A 13,201-nucleotide genomic window follows, 5' to 3' on the forward strand; every position below is an offset into this window, starting at 1 on the left:
AGGGTGTCTCAAAAAAAACGCAACCACTTAATATTCTAAAATTCATATTGTTCATAAGCTCAATAGATTTTATGCCCCTGGGATTTTAAAATGGCTTCTAATCGTACAGTTCAACTGCTAATAGTCGAATCAGCTAAACTAATAATGTTGCAGCTAACAACCGAACAACGAGTTCTTATTGTCGTGCATGATAACTTGAATGCTAACTGTCGACCTTGTAAAATAAATTGTAAATAAAATTTTGCTCGTTAAGTACTTTCAATTCAGCTCGTTGGTTTACGCACCCGACTTTGTTTACCGACGATTGTGCCGCAGTGCCGCTAGAATATGATTACAAGCTTTCTCGCATTCCAGGGGCCAAACGTCTTTTGTGTTGTAGAACAAAGAGGATATTCATGAATATTAAGTGGTTGCGTTTTTTTTGATACACTCTGTATATAGGCTGAATATTAATGATATGTATATATTATTTGCTGCAAATATATCAAGAATTGCTTGTAACTTGCTTCAAAGGTCAAAAGTAAAAATTCGAACTCCGTCAATCGATGCGGAATATTGCTTAGAATAATTGTGCCAAGTTTCATTCCGATCAAACAAGTAATGAAAGAGCCTTAGGGTTTTTTTAAAGAGCGTCGCCCCCTAACAACAACAACAAGACTAGCAGCGGTTAGGGACCAGTTCCTGGTCCAAAAAGGAAATAGCCGGGTATATGAAGTACAAAAATTAATATGGAATAAATCATTCTGCTTCGTCTCATGCAATAGACCTTTTCAAATTAGGATACAAAGGCCTTAAATTTTTAGTGCTTTATTTTTTTTGTGCTTACGACAATTAGTTTTGGTTGAAAACATATGCATAAAATAAACTCTTCAGGATACGGTCCGGAGGATAATCCTCCTTAGTTAGGCAGTATTAGCCTGCCAACAGCCTGGGGCGGGTTGTTCAAAGCTAGGTTAGGTTAGCGTTAGCCTCGGGTTAAATTTTGCTCAGCTGTTTTGGTTTATATGGTTCTGCAGCGCACTGCTGTTTGTTTCAATACTTTGCAAATAAGACTTCTATTTATCCACAAAATATTTATGAGAAAACATGTGATGTAAAAATTTTAGTTAACCCAGGGTTAAGCTAACTCTCTTTTGAACAACCCACCCCTGGAATTATGGCTAGGGGGAAAGCAGGCTACGACAGTATGTTCTCTAATATTATATCACGCGGTAAGACAATCTTCATTTCACTTTACGTTGATCACAGTCGCCAATATGTTTGCACTTTGCACCACACTTCCTCTATATTGCATGTTCCAGAACAAACCCCGAGCGGAGAAAATAACCAATACTTCAAATGCCCTGTGAACAATCCCCGGGAAAACATTCCTATTCCCCATAATGCTAGTCGCGCTCAACAGTTGGCAACTAATCTCTCAAGCCAACAATGTACATAAAAGAGGAATAATGGTTGGATTTTTATCGTGGATTTTTACTATGTTCCTGTGTAATTTTAAGAATTTTTAATACTAGACGAGAACAAACGTATTGCTTTGAGGTTCTTCCCGTTTTCACGGGCAACAGAACCGTCGGGAACAATTGAAACATTCGGCATTTTTGTGGTCTCCCTGGCTTGAGAGATCTTCGTGGATATGTCGGATGTTGTCACACAACGCAAAAAGGGTTCTGGTCTGCCATCAGATAAGGTTTGCCCAATAAAATGTTGCCTATGTCAGTATGTGCTGTATTAACTGTTTAAACGAAATTATAGTGTCGTACGAACGTCTTTTGTTAATGCAGTAATAAACTTTATTTTAATTTCTGGATTTGTAATTTTATGTGCGACATGGCACGTTATATATTCCCGTTTCCTGGAGATCTGAATTGTTTGTGTTTTAACAGGCTTTAAATTGTGACCCTCATTATCATACTGGCTTAGGTTTTGGTGACTGTTTCGTTCAGATATAAACTCCTCTCACTTGAAACACAGCGTTTTCCCTTGAACGAAAAAACCCTGGTGAAGTGTATGACAGCTAACAGCTTGTACACTGTGCGGTGAAATTGGGACATCATATTCCAAAGATACTCTTACCGCAATTTAATGTACAATTTTTTTCAATAAAAACAGCTTTTACTTGTCAATATACTTAATCACATCAATGGAGTGAGAATAGAGAAAGCACTTCAAAGTTGTTCAGGGTTTAAAAAAGGAACTCTTTCAAATATTATTGTCGCAACTAGCTAGTATATTTTATCTCAATATCGTTAATTGTGCATCGAATATTTGACTATGGCATCTTCTTCATTTGCATACAAAAATAAAATTCAAAAATGTGCTACACATATTTCAGTATATATATACTATATGGTAGAATTTTTCTGGAAATTTTTCTGGAAACTTTTTTTAAATTACACACACTTTTCCTAGCAATGTCAACTGTATTCTGTTTTTGATGCTTGATTTATTACCTCCCAATGGCCAATTCATAGCCAATTCCAACCAAGATTGGCTGTGCCTTGAAAGCAATGGGAATTCTATGGTAGTGCATGAACATAATTAATTACAAGGCAAACAGAGATAAATGGGTAATTTTCTTTGAATTAGACTCATTTTTATCCGGCTTAGTCTACAGTCAGGTGAAAATGTTTTTTAGCCATCCAGGATGGTTTTTTTGGCCATAACACCCGTTCTGCTTTTCCAGAGTATCTGGTCTTTTTAGCCTACTACAAAAGGTTTTGTAGTAAGGGAATATAAAATATAGTATATACATATACGTGGATATAATTGGATTTTGGTGCCATCTATTTGTTTTAAAAAAGTATCCTGAATATCCAGCAAATGTCCTTGCCCCAGGTTACATACATTTCCAATATAATCTATATATCATTGCTAATTCATTGATAGGCACAAACATTGTTACATGGTAAATATTCATTGAAATAATTTCATCTTTTAGATTTGTTTACAATTGATTTGGGTCACATTACCAGTCAAAAGACTAGACTTTTTTTTTACTCCTGATGATACAGCTGCTTACATTTGTCAGTATGTCTTTGATCACTGGCCAGAAGGTAAAAGTATTAGTACTTACAAGTATAATAATATATATTATTATAATATTAATAGTATATATATATATATATATATATATATCACAATCAATTATTAATAGTATATATATATATATATATATATATATATATATATATATATATATATATATATATATATCACAATCAATCACACCTGCCATTATCTAACATCTCTTCTGATGAACAAGGTTTGAGTTATAACAGGGTCTACTTTTGATATTCGATCTGATGATGTGCTGAATTTGTTCCAAATTTAAAACCTTTATTTCGGCAATGCAATGAGGGTGATTCCCCCTATGATCTTCAAAATTGTGAAACAGATTTAATATTACCAAAACCTAAGAAAATTTCTGAAAAAAACTTTCAAATACAATGGAGTTTCGCATTGGAATAGTCTACCTTTTGAAGCAAAAACTGTGGATTCTATTCAATCATTTAAGCGGGTAATAAAATTTATTTTGAGATGAAGCTGACCTATCCTCATTCTCATATCTTTGTCTATTGCCTGCTTGTTGTATATTCTGTTCTGTATTTTCTATGTAATCTCTTGTTTGTATATTTTTAATGTAAATACGCCCCTCATGTAAAACAGCAATGCTGATGAGGCTAGCGTGTTTAAATAGTATTATGTTTGTATGTATGTATGTATGTATGTATACTTCGGTATATCGCACACTCTTAGTGCATATTTGGTATATATATACTGTATATACAGGTGCGCTCAAAAGTTATTGGACATGTAGTTTTTTGATTATTTTTTTGTCTAGTGAGGATTTCGTCTGATAATACAACAGAATTTCAAATAAAATATTTTAGTATTCAAAAGTTTATGCTCTAATACAACATTTACGAGCTACATACTATACAGCCTTGTTCATTTATGCACAGTTGCACAATTATCAATGGCACATCACACAACAACCTTTTTCAGGCTAAATCAGTACTTAGTATGCCTCTTCGCTGAAGCGTATTTTAGACGGGCCAGCGCATTGACTTCACTTATCAATGGTTTCTTTCTTGCTATTCGTCCATTCATGTTACCTTCTTTCAGACGTCTCTTTATTGTTGATACAGACACGAGTGTGCCTTCTGCTATTAGGTTTCGTCTGTGCTGGGGAGCTGTTTTAAATCTATCGCTCTCGCTGGCACGCATGAGTGCTCGACTGCTCGGTCTTTTCTTGGGGTGGTCTTTCTTGGGGTGGTCTTTCTTGGTGCTCCAGTTATATATCACGTCCCATTGTGAGATCTTGAAATTTTGCATGGATGACGTCATGACGCAATTCAGACTCGTGGATTTATATATGAATGAATCCACGTACGTTATACTTGTAGGATTGCAATGCTATTGGCATTTTCGCATATATCCAGACATTTCACACTCGTCATTTCTAATTCTGCATAGGGATAAGTCGATTTTGTAAGCCACAACCCGGGCCTTCATTCATAAAACAACAGACGGCCAAAACTTATCGGCACACCTATATTTAATTTGCATAAATGAACAAGGCTATATAGTATTTAGCTCGTAAATGTTGTATCAGAGCATAAACTTTTGAATACTAAAATATTTTATTTGAAATTCTGTATTAAAATAAGTTGTTATTATCAGACCAAATCCCCATATACATATGCATATAACGATATGCATTGTGTATTTTCTATTTAGAATGGAAGGAGGCTACAGTAACTTCAGCCAATGTACTAAAATTAATTCATCAGGGAAGATTTCTTCATGGAAGTGTATCTATAGGAGGTATCTGCATTGATTTATGTTTACATGTGGTATCCTTTCTCCAAGTACAACTAAATTCAGAGCAGTCCTATTTTCAGTTGAAAATCAGTTGAAAATAAGAATATTTATGTCAAGATATGTAGCCTGTCTTTAGCTGCATGTAATCAGTGGTGCTACTTAACTTTTTAGACCATTGCTAAAAAGCATGATTGTAACTGTCCAGCTCAACCACAACAGTTCTAGACGTCTGCGTTCCCAATTTTTTTTCTGTTTCATTTTTCACCGTCCTTTATTTTGAGCGCGTGAGCAAACATCGTGTTTTTTGTATATAAATTAACTTCTCTCAACATTTTCTCTTTTTCAGCTTTAAATCTTCCGTTAGGGAAGCGTAGTGTGATGCATTTAGTGGCCAGAGAAAATTTACCCGAGCCTCCTTCACAAGGTAGGTAGAACTAGCTACATACAGCACAAAACGGGTTTTGCCTGGAATACTATAGGTATACGATACCGAATTAGTAGCGTACCGGATTACTTTTCATATCAGATATGCGTTGCAGTTACAAGTAATCCGGTACGCTACGTGGAATAAAAATGATCCAGTACATTTCTGTCTCCGCGTAATCGCTCTAATCCCGTATGTATATGTAGTATGTTTGGCGGGAAAAATAAATAGACATCAAGCGCTTGCAAAGGTTACCGATTTTTTGTACTTTTTTTGCTCGCCCTTCGTTGTCCACCATTTTGTTTGTATTTTGAATCAATACCGTTATCATGTAAGCAAGACAAAGCCGATACCGTATATATATATATATCGAATCAACGTAGATAATCCGGTACGAAAACTAATCCAATATCGTTTAACTGGGGCCTTCGATGTCAAACTTTTCATGTCACATCCGAAACGGGCCTAATTCACTTTTTAGGGTATAGTAACTTACACTGTTATGTTCGATATAAATTCGGTGGAAATTTTTAAGAGCAAACCACCAAGGACAAGGTGGGCGGTGGGTGGCGTTCGCTAGGGTGTTATAGCCCTGTTGTTACCTGCCTATGTCATTGTTTTTCATGTACATGAAGTTTTTAAATAAATAGATAAAAAAACAAAGTCCTTTGTTTTATTAAGGTCAAAGCAAGAGAGATAACTGTAATATTTTGTAGTATACCCATTCGCAGAGAGCCGAACAAAATGGCGTGAATCGAATATCAAATGTTTACTTTTAACCTGTAAAATTATGTACAAATTTTTTTGCACAGCAACCTTTTCGCGTGTTAAACTGAACACAGCATGCAGGTGCGCTTAATAAAGTGACATTAAGGTACTGTACAGTAGTGTACATGCAGCTGTGCGAATATTCATATGCAGGGTGTCCCAAAAAAATGAAACCTGATAAAATGATATATTAATTTAAATTTTCATTGAAATAATGAGATTATTATTCTGAATAATCGAATGAACTTGCATGATATTCCTGTTCGTCCAAAATATCATATGTTTTGAACAATATAAGATAACAAATAAGCGAAGCAAACCAAAAGTGCATACAGTTACAATACTTCGGTAATTGTCATTTTAATGCATAATTTCTCGGAACACCCTGTTGATGGAGAATTAGCTGCAACAAAGCGATTAATTTAGATTAAGTATTTGGTAGCCACAACAAAGGTTTTGTACGATAAATCCGGCTGCCATTTATAACGAGAACCTCGGGTGTCAGAGTCTATGCGGATTAGTACGTAAGTTCTTCGCGCGGCAAAAAAAACTGCTTTTGTGGTGGATACACTACTGTTGGACACTATTCGCTTCTTCTGTTATTTTGCACGATGGAATAGCGCTATACTTTGTGATCGTATGTGAAACGTCGTTGTATACGAGCGTCCTAACTCGCTTAAAAGATTAATATCTCGCCTGCATGGTTTACAAAATCACAAGCTTGCGTGTCAAAGGTGGCTCTTTACAGTTTTCAAAAGTCCAAGTTATAAAACTTTGAAATGTTCAATAATGGCAATACATCAGACTTTGTCGTGCTCTGTGTAGTAAAACATAGGTCGTTGCTATCGTGTGTTTTACTTGCACTAGCTGTGAAGTCTTTTGCCATTGCAAAGTTTTTTGATTTTAATGAATTTTTTTGCGGACTGCGGCGAAATACAGCATGCGAGATTTGAAAATGTATCGCCGGACAATATAATGTTAAAGATTTATTGACTCTAACGCAAGTGGAAATACTCGGTGAAATTTGTTTGTAATTGAATGAATAATAAGAATATACTGACCGTATAGAAATCATTTAGTAATGTTCTTATACAGGGTGAAGTTTGCTGTATAACGAGCCACCTTAACATTGCAACATATGCCATCTCGGCAACGTACTCTATTTCTCCAGTAAGAATTCTAGGAATCAATTCCACAATATCGGTTCCTGCGTTACTTTCAAGTTGAAAATTTTGTTTGATTGAACGCTGTGGTGTTTAACCAATTATAGAATACCATTGTAACAGGACTGATATTCAGGATAAACACTAAAGCCAATTCAATTTAAAGCAGATCGATTAGTTACCTTGCCTTGTATTTGTAATTCTTGCTTTTATTTATCGTTTATTATAAGTAGGGTTGGTAATGGGTATTTTCTTGAGTGGTGAACTGCCATTTTTATACTTCGTGCTGAAATGTGAAAAGCGCGATTAACATTTCCTAGCATTTTCAGAGCAAGTCTAATAGATTCGAAAACGTAGACTGGATAAGGTTTATTGAGAGGGTCATCCTTGTTTTTGTGGAAAAGTAATTCAACAAACCGAATAAAAAACCATCATTATGCGAAAATCTAGAAAATACATGCATCTAGTTAAACCATTGCGTCCGTTCCCGCTATCAGTGTTACTTTCTACCCTTTAAAAAGGCTTTATGAAACTGGTATGGTAGCCTTCCCTTACGGGACAGTTAACAGGGCGTTTATAAAATCGGACAGTGCTACTTTCATGTGACTCTGTGTGTATTTTGCAATTGCATTTTACTGTTGCGAGTTAAAAACCAGGCTATTGAGATTTAAGATCAAATATTTTTGTTGATTTCTAAGATTGCCTTGAATTTTTATCGATGAAACTTTGCTTTTGTGTAACTCAGCAATGCCAATGAGCGGCAAAAATAGACACAACCAGCAACCCCCGCAAATTTCTGTTGTCGAAGTCGTCGAACATGCCATTATGCCATCCGTGTTACAGAAGACTCAGTGTTTTGTTCACAAAATATTGCTAAAGTAAAGGTAATCCGAGTGGTTATTTCTGTTGAAGAAAGTTCAAATGGAGTAGTTGCTTTTGGATTTGCTAAACTGCTGTGGATGGCCATCATTGTATTTGTGAGCTATATTTTTACACTTAAATGTTGAAACGGCAGAGCGAGCACCGCGGGTCAACGATGAAGAACACTATACGTTCGCCTAAAAACAATTCAAATTTACTTTGGTCTTTTGGTCTTGGTCTCTGCTCCGATCTCATTAACCTGGTAAGAATGACAAGTATTTTACCTGTCAATATAGGAATAAGAGTGCCTATATATGAGGCGAATAAAGGATCTTCAAAAGTATTATTCGGGTCCGAGTTATTAAATATTTTTTGTGTTGTTTTTAATGAGCACATAGGTGTAAAACTGCTTCTATTTCGGAAGTGACAACTTTCGTACTGTTAAAAAGCCGTGAACAGACGTTCATGAAGGAAATAAAAAATCATGCATTTATACATACATTTGTAGTGATAAGTGAATAACTTTAGAAATTTGAGATGCGTTTTGAGTTGTCTCTATTGTTAAGACTGAAACTCTTGTGAAATTGTGTGGCCACGCATTTTTGTCTGGAAAGTTGACCAAAATATTTGATGAACTCCGTATATCAACAGAAAAATGTAAGCAAATGAATTGCTTAATATTTTTTGTACCACTTCTATTTCCGCACGAAATCTTTGTTTTAATACGGCGTCCCGAAAAAGCAATTTTTTAAAATGATCACATATTTTGGAAAATTCCCATGTAACTCCCAGTTGATTGACCAATTAAAATTTAGACCCTAACTCAAAACTAATAGACTCAAACTCATTTCAGTCATTTGACTCATATAAAACAGGCGATTCAAACGTGTGAAAAAACCCTCCATAATGCAGTGTCAGTATTAATATTTTCTGTGATAAGATGGTCTAAACGCTAAAGCCAAAATTTTTACAAATCCAGGAAATAACATATCACCAGTGCTAAACTATCTTTGTGTTTCTTTGTGTTGCTTCTTAGTGGCAAAACCGCAAAGGAAAAATAAAATATTATGTCAAACGGAGATTTTCCTGTAAAATTATATTGCTAATTGTAGATACCATGTTTGGCACAAGGGCAGAGCCAACATTTCGGCTGACGGATATGGTATTTTGAACCAATTTCAGTATATTCAACCAAACCAAGGTTCGAATACAGGGTGTCCCAAAAAAAACGAAAACTATTGAAATCACTCATTGTTGAAATTTGAATGCCGTGTTCACGAATTTCAGCCCGTGGGGATTTAATGCAACTTATAAAATGCTAAATGCTTTGTGTTGCTAGAGAAAGGGGACATGTCGAAGGTCATGGTGCTTGAGATGCACATTTAAATATTGTTATCCATATTTGTAAATTGTAAATATTGTTAATAAATATCGTCATTTTTGCGAACAAGCAAATTTGACTGCATCATATGCATGCATAAAAATGCTTATGGCAACCCCGATTTATACATTTGTGGGCGCAACAGAGTGCTTAGGCATTCAAACTCTAACAATGGCATTGTTATGGGTGATTTCAATAGTTTTCGTTTTTTTGGGACACCCTGTATACCATATTACAGTATATCATCAAATGTGGTATAACAACTGCCTAAAATAGACAAAACACTTCTCTATGTTTCGACCTAAGGGCCTTTGTCAGGAGAGTTAACCAAATTTGCTAAGTTGTTTGAAGATGCTGCTATGCTGCTCTCTGGTTATACTGGAACATATTACAGTATATTCAACCTTATAAAGATGAAAGATACCATATACCAGTATATCCCACCCTACAAAGGTCCAGTATACCACATTCTGCTGTAGTTAAAATGGGGGTATAAAGCACCTAGATACTAGGTAGGGTACTGATATTATTTTTATTGTATGCCTAGGATTTTACAGGCAAGCATTATAGGCAATTTTTCAGGAATTCCAATTTATTTCATTTAAAACCACTCATAATATTCTTGCATATTATGTTGCATTTGTTTAGATTTCAAATTATTAATATTTTCTACAAAATCTGTTTCCTATATATTATGAAATATTGACAGATGTCCCATGGTTTTGTCAGTCAGCAAATATGGAGAATTCCTTTACGGGTCACACTTATACTGACATGTGAATTATATGAATGCACTGGTATGGTTTACCAAGTGTATACATTGCTACTGCATCATTACTAATATTGCCATTCATCATTACATTTGTACGAATTCCACTAACATTAACAGCAGGATGAAGCTTTCTTGTTTTTCTCATGATTGGAAAGATTAACCCCTCCAGGGGCAAGGTTCTTCATCTGTCTGTCTAACTTTTGCTCCAGCTCTAAATGTCTTTTCACAGAAGAACTGAAAGATAAATCCACATTGGTGTTGTCTTTGGCACTTGTTTCAAAGTATGGTAGTTCACCATTAATTTGACACCATGACTTGGCATCATCCTCATTCACCATCCTCTCTTCTTCCATGTCAACCTTGTTACCAAGGACAAGGAAAGGAAAGTTTTCAGGGTCCTTTACATCAGCATAATAAAGGAATTCCTTTTTCCACTGTGCAAGATTCTCAAGACTCTGCTTATCATTCACAGCAAAAACAAGTAAACAAATATCTGATCCTCTATAAAATGGTGTTCTCAAGCTTTTAAATCTTTCTTGTCCAGCTGTATCCCAAATTTGAAGTGTGAAAGTCCCTATAAAATATTCCAAAGAAAATCAATCTAGCATTATGCATAGACTTCTTTGTCATAGACAGCTGATACATGTAATGTTGCAGTGTTGTTGGCACAACAGAGTATTTAGAATAAAATGGTTTCCAAAGCCAATTTGCAATTGATGTCAGTGGGGCGGTCATTGTTCACAATAATGAATTTTAAGGGTACCAACTAAAGAGGGTTCCCATGCATTAATTCAGTATTCGAAACATGTTCGAGGTTGGATATATCTAGTGAGTGCCATGGGTTTTGCAGTACCTGTTTATCACACATAATTCATAGGAAATACTAATTAAGATATAATTGATGGTACAGGAAGTAAAACTGAATAAATATATATCCTTTAAGTCATGAGTGAAATTAACATCCATTAACTATGGATTCCATTCACCTACAGTATTGACCTAATCCAAAGAAATTATTGCCAAACTGAATTTGTCCTATCCATACCATATAAACATTTGATATAGCAGTAATAGCACAGATATAGATATTTTTATTCCTTGGAATACCCAAACATAACTTCAGGCGTAGCAAACGAAAAATTAGTACAAGCGCTAATACCAAATTTTAGGGCAGTGTAAACAGAGCTATATAAACATCACAAAGAAACAGGAAGGGATGAGGGATTTTCGGATTGATGGTGTAGATCAGGTGCAATTTAAAAATTATATTTGAAATAGTGACGTTCCGGAGTAGAATTTTCAAATTTACTTCAATTTTTCGTTTTTAAAACGCAAACAAGCAATGCGTTCAGCTTAGCCAACATTATTTCATATATAGGCAAACTTAGTAGCTTACCTCCTTCAACTGAAACGTCTTTGTTGAGAAATTCCACACCGATGGTATGGAAGGACTGACTGTCGAACTTATCACTGACAAATCGATTCATAAGCGACGATTTCCCGACTCCTCCATCACCTAACAGTACGACTTTTAAAAGAGACGGCTTACTTGTCATGACGCCAGAATTAATGCGCCAAAGTTTATGTCATTTTAACCTATTTTCATCAAGAAGTATTTGATTTGGAATCTTTTGCAATACAATGTCAATGTATATAAAACATCATGTGATTTTTAATTCTTGACATTTCCTGTTTAGCTTCACTGAGTCGACCTCAGTCAGGTGACATAAGCGGTCAGCAGTGAAGCTTTCGCAAATACTTTATTTCGATCATGTCAAAAGTAAACTTGTGTCGTTTAAGGGGGGTTACCGTCCCCTCATCGGTTCTGCTTATAACAATGGTAGTCTACCTGTTTTTAAATTGCTCAAATTCCGCATGTTTCGCATATTTCTGAACATAAACTCTCTTCTCTCACATCTTATTCGAGTATAGCGAGCCAAAAGCGTCTCAAAATGTAACCCATTCTTGGCCGTTCTTGAATTACGTATGACGTCATAATCAGTCATTCGGCGCCCTCTTGGTTGACTCTACAAAGTTTACTTCTGCTTTTTAAGAGAATAAACTGCGTTGATTTACTATTTCCTTGTTTATTTTGTAACTGCTTATCGTCTCTGTCGTATTATTGGGCAGGTATTAAAATACAGCAACGATAGGCTGCTTTTCACTGCCGCGTTGTTTCACTGCCAAGTTGTTTTATAATTAATTTTATGCGAGAAAATCCACCAAATCATGATAATCATCAACAGAATACAACCCAAGCATCTGTTCAATCGTTGATTCCATAGGTATCATTTAAATGCTTTTAAATTTTACCGCGTATACGTATGTACAAAAAACGCGACAGTGGAAAGCAGCCCTATTCCCTATACAACAAAAAGTTTCAAAATGAGAAAGTAACGATAAGATCTTCAGCAAGTCGGTCTAAATTCGATGGTTACAACAAGATATTGAAACAGTGAAAATCTTGCTTGTAAAGCTTCTGATAACAGTTTAAAAGCGTTCCATAAATTTAAGTGATCGGTCTTTGACTACAAAAGTGTCTAGCAAGTCAAGCACGCTAAGTTACATTTTTCTGCTTTATTTTTTTGGGCCGAACTTTGTTCCACACTTACAAGATTTCACCCTGATTTCCTGCCTTTAAAAGTTCCGCGAGGTATCCGAATCTTGTCAAGCAGAACATCTTGCTTATCAAACTCGACAATGGAACCTTGGTCCAACACCATAATTCTGTCACACTTTCGAATTGCATCCGCACGATGTGATACCATTATTATTGTACAATCTTTGAACACTTCAAAAATAACACTCTGAATTTGTTCTGCAGTTTCTTTGTCTACCTTTCCCACAGCTTCATCAAAAATGATTATTTTGTTTTGTTTCAACAAAACTCTTGCGAGATGGAGCAGCTGTCGTTGACCGATGCTAAAATTTGAGCCACCAAATTTGGTAAACGGCCAACAAACATAGTCCAATTGCATCTGATTAAAAACATGCCAAATTTCGGAGTC

The 13,201-nt window shown here is 35.5% G+C and overlaps 2 protein-coding genes across 2 annotated transcripts; one reads left to right on the forward strand and one right to left on the reverse strand.

Moving 5' to 3' along the window:
• Positions 1-1,402: 1,402 nt before the first annotated feature.
• On the forward strand, positions 1,403-5,964 carry LOC114530456 (ubiquitin-like protein 3). The gene is made up of 5 exons (XM_028552057.1): positions 1,403-1,687; positions 2,939-3,053; positions 4,741-4,827; positions 5,171-5,248; positions 5,930-5,964. The coding sequence occupies exons 1-5, from the start codon at positions 1,634-1,636 to the stop codon at positions 5,962-5,964; spliced, it is 369 nt and encodes a 122-aa protein (XP_028407858.1). The 5' UTR covers positions 1,403-1,633.
• A 4,026-nt stretch (positions 5,965-9,990) lies between these two features.
• Positions 9,991-11,873, reverse strand: LOC114526364 (ras-related protein Rab-9A-like). Its single transcript, XM_028547955.1, has 2 exons — positions 11,590-11,873; positions 9,991-10,767 (listed from the first exon to the last, which is right to left on the reverse strand). The coding sequence occupies exons 1-2, from the start codon at positions 11,747-11,749 to the stop codon at positions 10,304-10,306; spliced, it is 624 nt and encodes a 207-aa protein (XP_028403756.1). The 5' UTR covers positions 11,750-11,873; the 3' UTR covers positions 9,991-10,303.
• Positions 11,874-13,201: the final 1,328 nt, after the last annotated feature.

The sequence above is a fragment of the Dendronephthya gigantea genome, unplaced genomic scaffold (assembly GCF_004324835.1).
Source record: "Dendronephthya gigantea isolate DGI-Jeju-01 unplaced genomic scaffold, DenGig_1.0 000001F, whole genome shotgun sequence".
NCBI lineage: Eukaryota > Metazoa > Cnidaria > Anthozoa > Malacalcyonacea > Nephtheidae > Dendronephthya > Dendronephthya gigantea.

What these genes read in the sequence shown, in the direction of transcription:
- LOC114530456 (XM_028552057.1), top strand. Translation starts at nt 1,634, where the DNA reads ATGTCGGATGTTGTCACACAACGCAAAAAGGGTTCTGGTCTGCCATCA. An exon ending in CTGGTCTGCCATCAGATAAG is followed by an intron (nt 1,688 to 2,938) that starts GTTTGCCCAATA and finishes TTCATCTTTTAG; the next exon opens with ATTTGTTTACAATTGATTTG. An exon ending in CTTTGATCACTGGCCAGAAG is followed by an intron (nt 3,054 to 4,740) that starts GTAAAAGTATTA and finishes TTTTCTATTTAG; the next exon opens with AATGGAAGGAGGCTACAGTA.
- LOC114526364 (XM_028547955.1), bottom strand. Translation starts at nt 11,749, where the DNA reads ATGACAAGTAAGCCGTCTCTTTTAAAAGTCGTACTGTTAGGTGATGGA. An exon ending in AGACGTTTCAGTTGAAGGAG is followed by an intron (nt 10,768 to 11,589) that starts GTAAGCTACTAA and finishes AATATTTTATAG; the next exon opens with GGACTTTCACACTTCAAATT.